The sequence below is a fragment of the Callospermophilus lateralis genome, chromosome 16, assembly GCF_048772815.1.
Source record: "Callospermophilus lateralis isolate mCalLat2 chromosome 16, mCalLat2.hap1, whole genome shotgun sequence".
Classification (NCBI taxonomy): Eukaryota; Metazoa; Chordata; class Mammalia; order Rodentia; family Sciuridae; genus Callospermophilus; species Callospermophilus lateralis.
The window spans coordinates 62,031,880-62,044,732 of NC_135320.1; the positions used below are offsets into that span (position 1 = coordinate 62,031,880).

A 12,853-nucleotide genomic window follows, 5' to 3' on the forward strand; every position below is an offset into this window, starting at 1 on the left:
CTCTACAACTAAGCAAGACCCTGCCACAAAACAACAAATAAAAAGGGTTGGGGATGTAGCTCACCGGCAAAGTGCCACTGGGTTAAATTGAAAGAGAGAGAGAGAGCGAGAAAGAGAGAGGAATGAAGAAAGGAAGGAAAGAAGGAGGGAAGGAAGGAAAGGAGGGAGGGAAGGAGGAAGGAACAAAGAGTGAGCTGTGGAGCTTTTGAAAAATAGAGATGACTTAGTTTCTCCATGGAGATTGAATTTAGTATGTCTGAGGTGGGCTTGGGGATTTGGATATTTAAATTTCACGGGTGAGTCTGCTATGAACCAAGGTGGAGAACCATATAAATATAAGGTGGAATAACTATTCAGATGCAAATTAGATTATACTAATCAGACAAAATTATCAGAGTAGGGCAGGCATAAAATTCCTCCATATCAGGAAGCAAGTTTTGGTTATATTTGCAGATTTGTCTGAAACAAAAAACAAATCCATGCCTAAATTACTGAAATCACTGATGCACAACTCAAAGTACAGGTTTATACACTATTGCATATAACAGTTTACCACAGGTTCGTATTTCAGCTCAAATATCCTGCAACATTCATAAAAATAAAAGCTGAAACTTTACAAAATATTGTGCTGATGTTAAAAATAGCAGCAAATAAATAAATGTTAGTTATAAAAATAGATTTTCTTCTCTTTCTTGAGTAAAATCCAAGGATACTATGTCATGTAGTTTCATGAAGCTATTATGTGTAGTTGTGTCAGTTACAATCATATAAAAGATTCTGATAACACATTTCAGATCCATTGCTGATCAATTTCATTTCTCCTCTGGGAGTTTAATAAAAGGGCAAAATATACTAGAATTTAACAAAAAAAATAATAATACTTACCTTAAAATGGCCTTAACAGGCACATTTTATTTAAAAAAAATCATGTAGGTGAAAGATCAACATTCATTAGTTTTTGCCAAAACCTGCAGAAATGTTCAATTTTGGCTTGTGCTTTTTCCGAGTTAATAAAATTATTGTCTCTGATACTTTATTTGTTTTGTCTCATAATGATCACAGGAAGTGTTGACTTTTTATAGAAGAAACAAAATTGAAACCAGACATACCAAATCCAAATCTCCATGGGGAAACTAAATCACCTCTGTTTTTAAAGAGCTCCACAACTATTTCTGATATACACTCCTAGTGAAAGCAATGATAAGAACTCTTAATTTGTCATAATGGGTATAAGTCCTATGAGTTTCAACTTTTTTTCATATAAATGATTAAAGAAAATAGGCCTGAAAAGTGGCTTTCCAAAGGTGCAGTAATACACAATTAGAGTCATTTAAAAGCATCTACACTAATTGCTGAGACTTCCAGCTCAAGAAAGAGCAGAAGAACTGTTTATTTCATAATTTTTAAATTCTTGAGCATTTTTCTCTTTTTATTTTGAAGATGTTTAAAATGTGGTTAAAAATGTGTTTATTTTCTTTCCAGAAATAAAGAACTCCCAGAAGGTATGATGCTCAGAATTAAATGTTTGTGTCAAAGGAAGCTTTGTTGGGGGGTGGGGGAGGGTTTGAATACAAAGCAAGTTTGTCTCCAGGGCATTAGTCACTGCTTACTATAAAGTTAGGTCACTTAGGGTACTATTTGGGGTTCCAAGCTTCAGTGGGCTTTATATGCAAAAGCATTGCTGTAAGTGTTATTACTGGAGGCTGCTAAATGGTGCCCTTGTGACTTGAAGGAGCTAATATCAGTCCCTAAATGTCTCCAATAAAAGCCCATTCCTGACTTCTCCCTTAGCAAACATCTTTACAAATCTATAAACCAGATTTGGTGCATCTCCTCCTAAAAAAAAAAGGTTAAGTGAAAACAAAATTCAGGTAAAAGACTTTTTTGTAGGATTAAAGCCAATGCCCAGAACCAAATAAATTGCAAACCTCTTATGCTGCGAGAGGTTTAAAAATAGCAATATATAATACATATTTGTAATTTCATGGGTTGATAACTGTAACACACAATTCCACAAACCTTGTGGGGCAAGAGACAACCCGCAGATATCAACCAGAAAGAAGGGAAGGAGAGAAGTAAGGCAGAAAGGGCGGGATGAAATGTTATGGCTACACTCAGTGTCTAAGGAAGTGCAGCCTCCTGGCACACACCCAGTAAGGGGGAAGACTGAAGAGGAGGGGTGCATGCCAGGAAGTCTTTGTTTTCCTCCAAGGATGTGCACCCCAAGCTGAAGAAGTGGACTGCAGGTTCGCTTGATCTTGATGCAGGGAATAGAAACAGGTGTGATTGACAAGAATTGACATTAGGAGACCATGTCCATTCATGGTAGAATCCTGTTATTTTGTCTTTAGTTTTTTTTTTTTTTTTTTTTTTAAAGGCTCTGAAGAAAACAGATGAAACACTTTTTACCATGTGTTTTGATGAATATTACCCAACTTGTAACATAAGATGAATTATTTTAAATTTTTTAAAAAGTCTTCAGATTCATTTTTGCCAGAATGTTTTACAATTTTGGAGCTGATTATGTTTCCTGACCATGAAGAATTGACATTGAGGTGATAAATATTTCAAGTTTGAATAAAGCATAATAATCTTTCATATTCAGAAAAGGGATAAGGACAAACTGAATAAAAACTATGATTAAAGAATAATCCCAGTCTTGTTCCAATAACAAAAAAGAATTGCTTAAAAGTAGATTCATTTGTTTGGTAAATACTTACAAGACATGAATCAATTCCATATTTAACAAGTCAGTATCTCTTACTTAATGTGCCTGGCTTGCCAAGGCAGCAGATGTTTACAGCTAATAATTCACCATTTTGGAAAATCACAATGATGACAACTTTATGTTCATTTTCCATTATCATTAATTTTAATAATAATGCATTTAAGATTTGCTTGATCCTATATCAATTGTTTGACTTCTTGGATAGCTTCTTCACATCCCATTTTAGTGGTGAAAATCATCATGAGTTAAAGTAGTTAGAAAAATAATACTTTGGGCAAAATTAATAAATGTTTTATAGACTTTGATGTTTTAATCTTGAATAATAATAATAATAACAACTAGTGTTTATTAAAAATTCAGTGTGCCCAAGTGCTTTACTAATATGATTACTAATCTCCATAGCATCCCTGAAAGACTCCTAATGTATAATTGTTGTCCCATTTTAATGAATGAGAAAGTTAATGTATGTGTATGAGATCTGCCTAAACTCAACCCACTTAGAAATAGTGGGGTAAAGAATAAACCTGCTAATACATACATATTTCAAGTCCGCTTTTAGAACTTAGGTAATTGCCCCCGTGTGTTTATAGAATAATATAAACAGAAAGAGATTTTAGAATCTAACCTGACTACCATTCCTATTCTCCATAACCATACTGAAAAACGAGGATCTATCTCCTACTTGGGTGCTTACACTGATGAGGGAGGGGACTTGTCCCTGAGTAGAAAGTCCATTTATTGTTAGAATTTAGCACTAGAGGGTTTTGCTTTTACTTAGTCAAATTTTGCTTTTCTGTTATATTCCCCATTCATTATAGAACTCCCCTTAAATTATTGTAGAAATGTGGAGTTTAGTTCAGCAATTTTGGGGCAGAGCTTGATGTCCTGTGTTTCTCTAAGCTCCCAGATGAAGCTAATGCTGCTGGTCACCAGTCCACATTTTGTGTAGGAGGCTCTGGTACTACATGCTTCCATCCAGTTAGTTAATTAGGTAGCTATCAGACAGGACTATGCCTAATTCTTTTCAAATATTTCTTCAGGTTAAACAATCCAAATCATTCACTTGCTCCATACATGATTTCCAGATTCTTCACATATTGATTACAATTCTTAAGATTGTCCACTTGGTTAAAAACCTCCAGAATTGAAAACATTTTAAAGTAAATTCTGCAATTTTTGTGTCCTAAAACCTGCTACTAATGTAGAGTAAGTACACTAATCTTGGTTTTTCAGCAGCCAACAAATCAAAAAACTTTGAGTCACACATTCTCTCTGTGGAATTCTGTCTTGTTGGTCTCAGCCTACCTTTCTATCTTGAGTCTATGGTTCATTAAAGACATTGGATTTCAACTTCATGTCCCTCCAAATTGTTAATTAAACTGCATGCTAAGGGTTTAGCTGAGTATTTCATAAAAATCTTCTAGGTAAAGTGACAGCCCTAGAGAGTACCTTTCATGAACTAAAACCCCTTTGTTTGATGATATTAAACCAACTATGAACCTACTAATTGGTGAATTATAATTTCAACCAACCACAGGTTTGACACTGTCTACAAGGTACTGAGATGGAACTTTTCTAGTATAGAACTCCCATCACATTTTTTTTTCACCTTCAAAGGGAGAAATTTATCAAGATTTCGAAACAAAGTTATTCATAAATGTTACATATAAAATAATGAAAATTCACTCATTAAGGGAAATCCTTACCTTTTACTATGATTTGACATTCTGTCAGCAGGTTTTAATAGTCAATATTTTAGGCACTGAATATGAGATTATTGGATTATGGATTAATTAAGTCATCTGCTATGTTACCTTGAAAAACTTGGTCTCTCTAATCTGGTTCCTCTTAAGGATAGTATTAAGTAATCAGTTTGATATAAAAATTAGATAAGACCAGTACATACAGGGGACTGAAAACATCAGCTACAAGAATGTTGGAAATGACTATCGAGAGGACAATGGTATGTCTGCTCTTATTTTAGAGGCACCAATGAACAAAGTCTTTCCTTTCTTACCTTCGTGTTCTCCTCTCATCTTGAATCTGGGCTGGGCCCATGGTCAACTTTAACCAATAGAAAGCAGTGGAGATGTCTCTGTGCCATTTCTATGAAAAACTGTGCTCTATATGTGTAATGCATTCTGTTGTCATATATAACAAATTAAAATTTAAAAAAAAATTAAAAAAGAGACTAAAAGTATCTCCTGTTCGTGGGGATGCCAACTGTGACAGGAAGGGCCTGATAATCCTGGGTATTCAGAGAAGTTCAGAGGAGCCACATGAAAGCTCTCATGGAGGAACTCATTCAACAGCAGCAACACCTAGCCAGCCCTGAGTGAGGCCATTACTATCACCTGCCTGGCAGGACACCCATCCTGCCTGATCTGAATTCTGGCTTCCCCCACCCTCATTCAAATAGGAATGGATCCAGACAATCCACAGCAGTTCATGAAATAATTATAGTAATACATTTCTCTTTCTGATGCACACATGGAAATCATTTACTCAAAATGATTTATGAGTGTTTTGTGTCTAATGAAAATAATGTCCTTAATGTAAGCATCATTTTAATTCTTAAATTAACTTGAAAGCATCTAAAAATGCAAAGGTTCATCATATAATCTGATGAAGATAACTTTGTGAAAAAAACATCAAACACCACCGTAAATTCTCCCATCTTACCATTTTATATTCTTTCCAGCCTCTTTGGAAATCTAGACTTCCATCTTCACGATGCTGTATGACAGTCCAACCTCCCCCGTTCACATCCATGTTGCAAAATACCTGGCAGACGAAGGGAAAAGAAAGACAGGGGGGAAATATGTTTATTTTAAAGGAGTATGTATCTGACATATTTCAAAATGAAAACAGGTCTAAAGACCTGCAAGAAAAAGAACTACATTGGGAAAATATTAATTCAGACATATTGGTTATTTCTTCCTATAACTCATATTTGAGTTACTTCTGATCAAATTCTAACAATGATGCATCAATACCTTGTAAAAATTTAGATCAGCTAGCTGAAAAATTTTTAGTATAAAAATTAAAAATCAACATCTTAAATGGAAATAGGCACTTGTATAAGTTTAAATTTTAAAAATGCTACTAAAGTTTCTAAAATTAAGCCATTTTATGTTTAAAGCATAACTCACTTTTTTCAATATTTTAGTATTGGTAATATAAGATTAAAGGTTTGGGTAATATAATTTTTAAAAAGTTTATATATATGTATATATATATATTTCATTATTCATTTCATAACTGCTAACTTCTAGATATTTACATACTATGATAATTATTCTTGATGGCTAAATACTACATTAGGGGCAAAATTTGGTCCTCAGCACATGGAGAACACATTATGTGTTTAAGTTTTAGTCATGAACAATAAGAGGAGAACATGACATACTATATTCCTTCTGACTGTGACAAGCATTTCTTTCCCATGTGGAAAAGTTATCCAAATCTTTCAAAGACTTAGGCTTATTTCAATTATTCTAAATGTAATAGCATTTATTTAAACAACTGATTCATTTTCCCTAGAGTCCACCCTAGAAGAGAAACATATCTGTGATGGGATGATCTTTGGAGAGCAATCACTGGAATTGTTGTAGCATGGATGTGGCAGTTGATTATTCAAGGGCTGGGCTATGGGGAACACCATTCTGCAGCAACTGAATATTAAAGCATTTTGAAGGTTGGCTGACGGTGTGGATATGATACAGCCACAGCAGTCAGGCAGTGGAGACATAGGACTGAGCTCTGATTAAAGGAAAAACCTCAATGTTTTCCCTGTGGCATTACATTTGGAGCACAAATGGCTAAAGGGTATGAAAGCAATGGAAACAACTGTCATTCAAAGGGCAAACTACTCATGTACTTCCTCAGAGTGAAAGGAACGGAGACACACATGCCTATGCGAACATATGAAACAGGACAACCGCTCTCCTGAGGGCTCTCCTCTAATTTGACAACAGCCACTGACCCTGTATGTCATTCCTCAGAACTGATTCACCTCCAAGATTATAAATTTTAAATTGCCCTCCCTTTCCCAGCATTACCGCTACTGACCCTTCTTCATCTGCTCTTTGTCCTTAACCTCTAATTAGTTTCTCATCATCCTTAATTCTAATTTATTCATTCACTTACTTTTTCACTCAGCAAGTGTTCTTGGGCATTGGACATTACAACTGAGGATATTATGATGAATAAAATATGTCTCATCAACTCAAAACACTGCAAAGTTGCAATAGTGACTGATCCTATAGGATTAAGAGACACTGAAATCCATAACTTTTAACTCCAGTGACCTGAAGAATAATAGTGACAATGATCTAAATGAGAGATTTATAAAAAGAGCTAACATTCGAGAGAAGAAAATGATGATGATTTGGGATATTTAGTGTTTTAGGTAGCTTCCAAAAAGAAGTGTTAATTGACAAATTAGAGATGTTCTACTGAAACATCTGGAGATGAGACAAAGGATAAAATTTTACCAAGAATAAGGAGATAAAAAGAAGTCATTAACAATGGTGTTTTTGTTAAGTGCCAGGTAACTCAAGCACTTTATATGCATTAATCTCACAAAAACTCTATGAAGAAGGTATGATTATCATTTCCATTTTATTTGTGAAAAAAAGTGAGAGTATTTCAGAAACTTACCAATGGTTATACTTAACCATTAGTACTGGGTCCAAGATTTGAATTGAATTTAGGATTTGAACCCTATGTTTACCTAATTCAAAATTGTTGGGAGTAATGTACTTAAAATCAGCAGTTGGTCACATGAAAATAGATACATAATTTAAAGAGCTCAAACAAAAAGGATTTAGAGATATGAGGATGGGAGAGGGAGGAGGGTTCATGAGTGGACTTTGGTGAGTAACTGGTGGAGATTAAATACATCAGTAACTTAGAGATGGGTAGGTATTCAGTGTCATTTGCTGCCATTCTCAGGGCCTATAGTATTGCCTAGCCAAAGGTGGTATTCAAATAATATTTGCTGAACAAATAGAGATATAATAAAAATAAAATAAGAGGGCTGGGGTTGTAGCTCAGTGGTAGAGCACTTGCCTCGCATATGTGAGGCCCTGGATTTGATCCTCAGCACCACATAAAATAAATAAATAAAAATAAAGATATTGTGTCCATCTACAATTAAAAAATATTTAAAAAATAAAATAAGAAAACTTGCAAAAAAAACTGGGTATAAATGCTGAGTTTGGGATGTGATAATCAAATATTTGAGAGAAATCAAGATAACTAAAAATTAAGAAAATATACATGTAAATTTGAAATGAAGAAGCCATTAGTAATCTTGATCTGAGAGATTGCAGGACTGCTATGAGCATAAAATCAGATGGCACAGCTTAAAAGGGGGCATAGGTGGTAATTCAGCAGGTGAAACTTTCCTGATGACATTTAAATCAGAACAAAGGAAAATGAAAATGTCAAGGACACATTTTGCTAAGGAAAACAAATTTCACTCATTTCTCAATTAAATTTTACCCTGCTGTCATTGGTAATCCCAAATTTTCTCCTTCCTTCCTTCCTTTCTTTCCCTCACCCTTCTTCTTTCTGTCAGAAGAAAAGAGTATCTATAGAAAAAAAACTATGCTGTCTAGTTTTTAATGGCTGTTAAGTGTTATCAAAATTCTATGGCTTTGTTTTACAATCACTCACAAATTTTTAGAAAAGACAACTTCCCTTTCAAGAAGGTACCCAGCTACTTGGAAATGTTAAGAAGTGCTGAGATTGCATCTTAGATAGAGAAAGACAAAGCTTCAAGGGGAGGTAGAAATTACCCAGGCAGATTACAGGTTTGGAAGCTGAGATTCTGAAAGGTCAAGGGATTTGACATATGTGTCACAATTCTTATCAAGACTCCATGGCAGCAATGATAACAGTCTAACAGTCTCCATTTGTTGAATTTGGGTATAAGAGAGCAGAATGACACATTGCTCAGGGGCACAGACTTGAGTGCTGGATTGTGTGGATTCAGATTCCCACATCTGCTCTCTTACATCTTTTGTGAGGATTAAATGAGCCAATGTGCATAGAGTTTTTGGAGTATTATTTTTCAAGCAATAGGCATTGCCATTGTTCTTATCTCTTACATGCATTTTATTTTATTTATTTATTTGGTCCTGGAGATTGAATCCAGCACTTTTCCACTGAGCCACTTTTCCAGCCATTTTTATTATTTTTTATTTAGAGACAGGGTCTCCCCAAGTTTCTTAGTGCTTTGCTAAATTGCTGATACTGGCTTTGAACTCAAGATCCTCCTGCCTCAGCCTCCCAAGCTACTGGGATTACAGGTGTGCACATATAGCACCCGGCTCTTACATGCATTTTACAGATAACATGTATTTATATTATATAATATCACTGTGTATATAATATTTAATATATTACAATATGGTTATTATATAGAACATTGCATATGATTTATATTATTAACTTGCTTTGAATAATATGGAATATAGAAAATTCAAAATATGCAGAAGTTCAATAAAATTCCCTACAATTATATTCACTGGCTTCTAGTTAACAGTATTGGCATCACTAATCTTTGATCATGGTATTTTTCAGTCTTTAAAAAATTGGATTCACTCTTAAAAAAAAAAAAAGCAGTTATTTTGTCAATAGTCAGAATAAAAATTAAAATCCTATGCCTAAGAGATGAAACAAGTTCCAGAAAATAGAAGATCAGTTTCAGAAAGATTTGAAACATGAAAGGACCTGAAAAGTTCACTTGCCAGCACTCTGTGGTCAGTGCTATCTGGCGGTTCTTCCTGTGGACAAGGCCCACTACATTTACTATGCCTATTGCATGTATTGATCATATGACTTGGGCTTACTTCTATCCAAGAAAAGATTGAACTGGCTCCTATCCCAGGCAAGGTCAAAGCTCTCAAGCATTAAACACCTTTTAACATAATACAGAGGTCTAAACCCAAACAAAAAGGGGAAATTTGATTCACATACTTTTTATGCTTTTATGTTTCATACAAGTTGGAATGATTAGCTTTGTGGACATTAATTATTTTTCCATAACCTTAAATCAAAAAGTCTTAACACATTTGTTACAGTCCTTTTCCAAGAATTAGGGGAATTATGAGTTCAGAGCAAATTTTTAATATTTTACAATAAGAGTTATGATTTAATGGTTTATTTTTTTGGATGAAACTAAGATGGCTGTAGGGCATTTGGTTTTAGAAAATTATGAAATGAAAGAGAAAATCCTGTTTCCTAGTACCATGCATTGAAGGGAATTCAGAGAAGGAAATAACCACAAGCCATTAATACTATCAAAGCAAAAAAGAAAGAAGTAAAAGATGAAATTCTCATTTTTCTATCTTCTTGAAAAATTAAATCACCCTAGGAAACCACATGACATTTGAAAAGACAACACTTTTCAAGCTTTTGCAAACATGTCTGTTTTAGCACAGAACAATGTCAGGCAAAACAAAGACTAACAATTCTGTTAAATTTGCAACTATTACACTGCTTAAAAGATGAATAACTTATTTTAAAAGATCTTATCAATTGTCTAAAATTGATTAGTTTATATTCCATAGTATATGTATTTCGGGTTATTTTTATAGGTTTGTTTTGAATTTCTTGAAATTTTGAAGGCATTAAAATGATCAAAACTATTGCTAAGCATATCCAAGTGTAGCACCAAACTTTTTATCTATAATGCCCAGTCTATCAAGAAGGGTAAAAGTCCAAAAAACAAGGTTTTCTTTTAGTGATTTTTACATGTTTAAGAAAACATCATTGATTTTATATCAGATAGAAGTAGAAAGTAAAATTACAGGATAGTGGGGAGTGAGGTAGATTATACTAAGAAGATGAATCAATTTACTCACTTTCTAATAATAAACCCTTGCCTGTGTCACTTGGAAGTAAGTTCATGTTCAAAATTATGAATTGTGAAACTTCAGTCATCACTAATATAATCATCCTGCTTAAGCCTTTAGTTAAGATGGTGCAATCTGGAGTCAGAGTCCTTTGTTTCCAAGCCAGTGTTCAACATTTACCAACAAAGTCATTTGGGCAAACTGTTTGTCTAAAATAGAGGTAATGGGGACACCGATTTCATATGATTGTTGAAAAGAATAAGTGAGTGAGTGCAAATGAAAGAAAAGCAGTCAGATCAGGAGCTGGCAAGCCGTTAATGCTCTGTACATTTGAACCAATGCATTAACCAGCTTCTGAATTTCTTTGAGGAAATTCATACAATATGTGTTCTTAACCAGGGTCACACTAAGTGATCATAATAAGGGATTTAAGTCAAAATGTGCGACTTATTAAAAATAAATATAGTTACATCAGTCTGAACAATAGAATAGTATTACCGCTTGTGAGAGAATCCATGATCATACAGGGGAGGGAATAAAGTAAGAAAGGAAACACCTAAGTTCAGAGTCTCTCTCCCCCCAGCTCTGTCACCCCTGTTCTTGTCACACTCTGCTGCCATTTGTTTTATTTCCAATAAAAACAAACCCAATCATAACTAAACCTACTGATAGTCCTGACCAAGTCATGTAAGAACTTCTTTCCTTTGAGAAGCCATTTTTAGAGCAGTTTCTACAGTGCTAAAATTTGCCTCTCACAAATATATTCTGATATTCTTGTGAACTTGCTCAAGTTACAATTTTTTCATAAGCTCACAACTCAGAAATTTCATCCAAAAATTACTTGACATTGTGGATTTGATGTTTTACCTTTTTTTTTTTGAAATTTAGGGGCTGGGTGGTAGAAAACATCTTTACCATGCAAGGAGCACTGGGTTTGTTCCCCCCATGTAAATAAATAGATTTCTCAAATATTTTATTTATCCAAGAACAATTCTGAAGCTCCATTTTATGTAAAATACACTATTTTGGGGAAGCATAAGTTTAAATCATGCTGTTTCAGTGTAAACGACCTAGAAGCCAGACACTGAACCAGTAAAGTGGATCATAAGCCTGTTCTTTTATAAATATAGAAATTCTCCTAGATTGTAAGTTAGAAAAGGATATTTTCCTATCCTAACAAGAGCAGTGGTTCTGCATATAGTCTTTGCATCATTTGCATCTCAAAATATTTTGAACTAGAGTTGAGCTATGCTTACATATGAACTGAATTTTATGAATTAAATTGCTTCTCTCCATCCACAAGAGCCACCTGGTATTACTGGTGATGTAGTGAAAAATTCTAGAAGTCTGAAAGTTTTCAATCTGAAAAGCCTGAAAATTCTGTTTCTGTTTTTATATATACCACAGGATCTTCAGGAATCTAAAAGGAGAGTCATTTAATATTTTTAGTTAATGTCATTTTTGTTTTTATTTCAAGCTATAAGCTCCAGTGCGACTGATAACAAATTAGGGGTTCTTTGAGATTTAAGGCAGTACTGTAGATAAATCAGAGTATATTCATTTTTGCTTGCCTCTCCCACCCCAGGACAGTTTCTTAAACACTTTCCTATATGTTATGTGTATGCTCTGTGTGTGTGTGTGTGCGCACGTGTGTGTGCGTGTGTGTGTGTGTGTGTGTGTGTGATTTCAATCATAGGTATGACCTTAGTATACTCAAACTTTACTTTATATCCTAGTCTCCTCATTCTCAGATTACCATTTTATGTTCACAGTTTTTGTTTTGTTTTAAACACTGAGCATTTGAGAGAAATGAAATCTTGCACAGAACAGGTGAAACAAAACTTGTCCGGAAGGTAACTGAGGGGCAATATATGGAACTGTGCCTGCCACCTTTCCTGCCTCCTGTACTTATTCACCCCCCTCCTTTTTCCCACTTGTAGAGAAACCCTCAAAGGTCACTTTTGGAAAGAAAATGTTGTCCCAGAAAAGAGGAAAAAAATTTTGAGCCAACCTAATGTACTAGAACTTTGGGAATCTGGAGAGAAATAATAGCAGTAAAAAGAGAAACAGAGTTTGACCTGAATTATCAACCAGACTCTGTCTCAGCAATGACACAACATCTGGCAAACTAGTCTCAAAGATTCACATATCTTGCTTATCAAAGAAACCAATTATCAGAAAGACAAAGTTAGATTTGCTTACTGTATACTACAGAAAAGTGTTGACATTATCATCAGCATTGATTGATTGATTGATTCAT

The 12,853-nt window shown here is 34.4% G+C and overlaps 1 protein-coding gene across 3 annotated transcripts in view; it reads right to left on the bottom strand.

The window, feature by feature from the left end:
- The window catches only part of Angpt1 (angiopoietin 1), a 225,511-nt gene that overhangs the window by 42,160 nt on the left and 170,498 nt on the right, over nucleotides 1-12,853 (bottom strand). For all 3 annotated transcript variants that reach the window (XM_076835897.2, XM_076835896.2, XM_076835898.1), the window contains exon 6: nucleotides 5,411-5,512. In XM_076835897.2, the coding sequence (XP_076692012.1) occupies nucleotides 5,411-5,512 (102 nt within the window). The remainder of the gene's footprint in view (nucleotides 1-5,410; nucleotides 5,513-12,853) is intronic.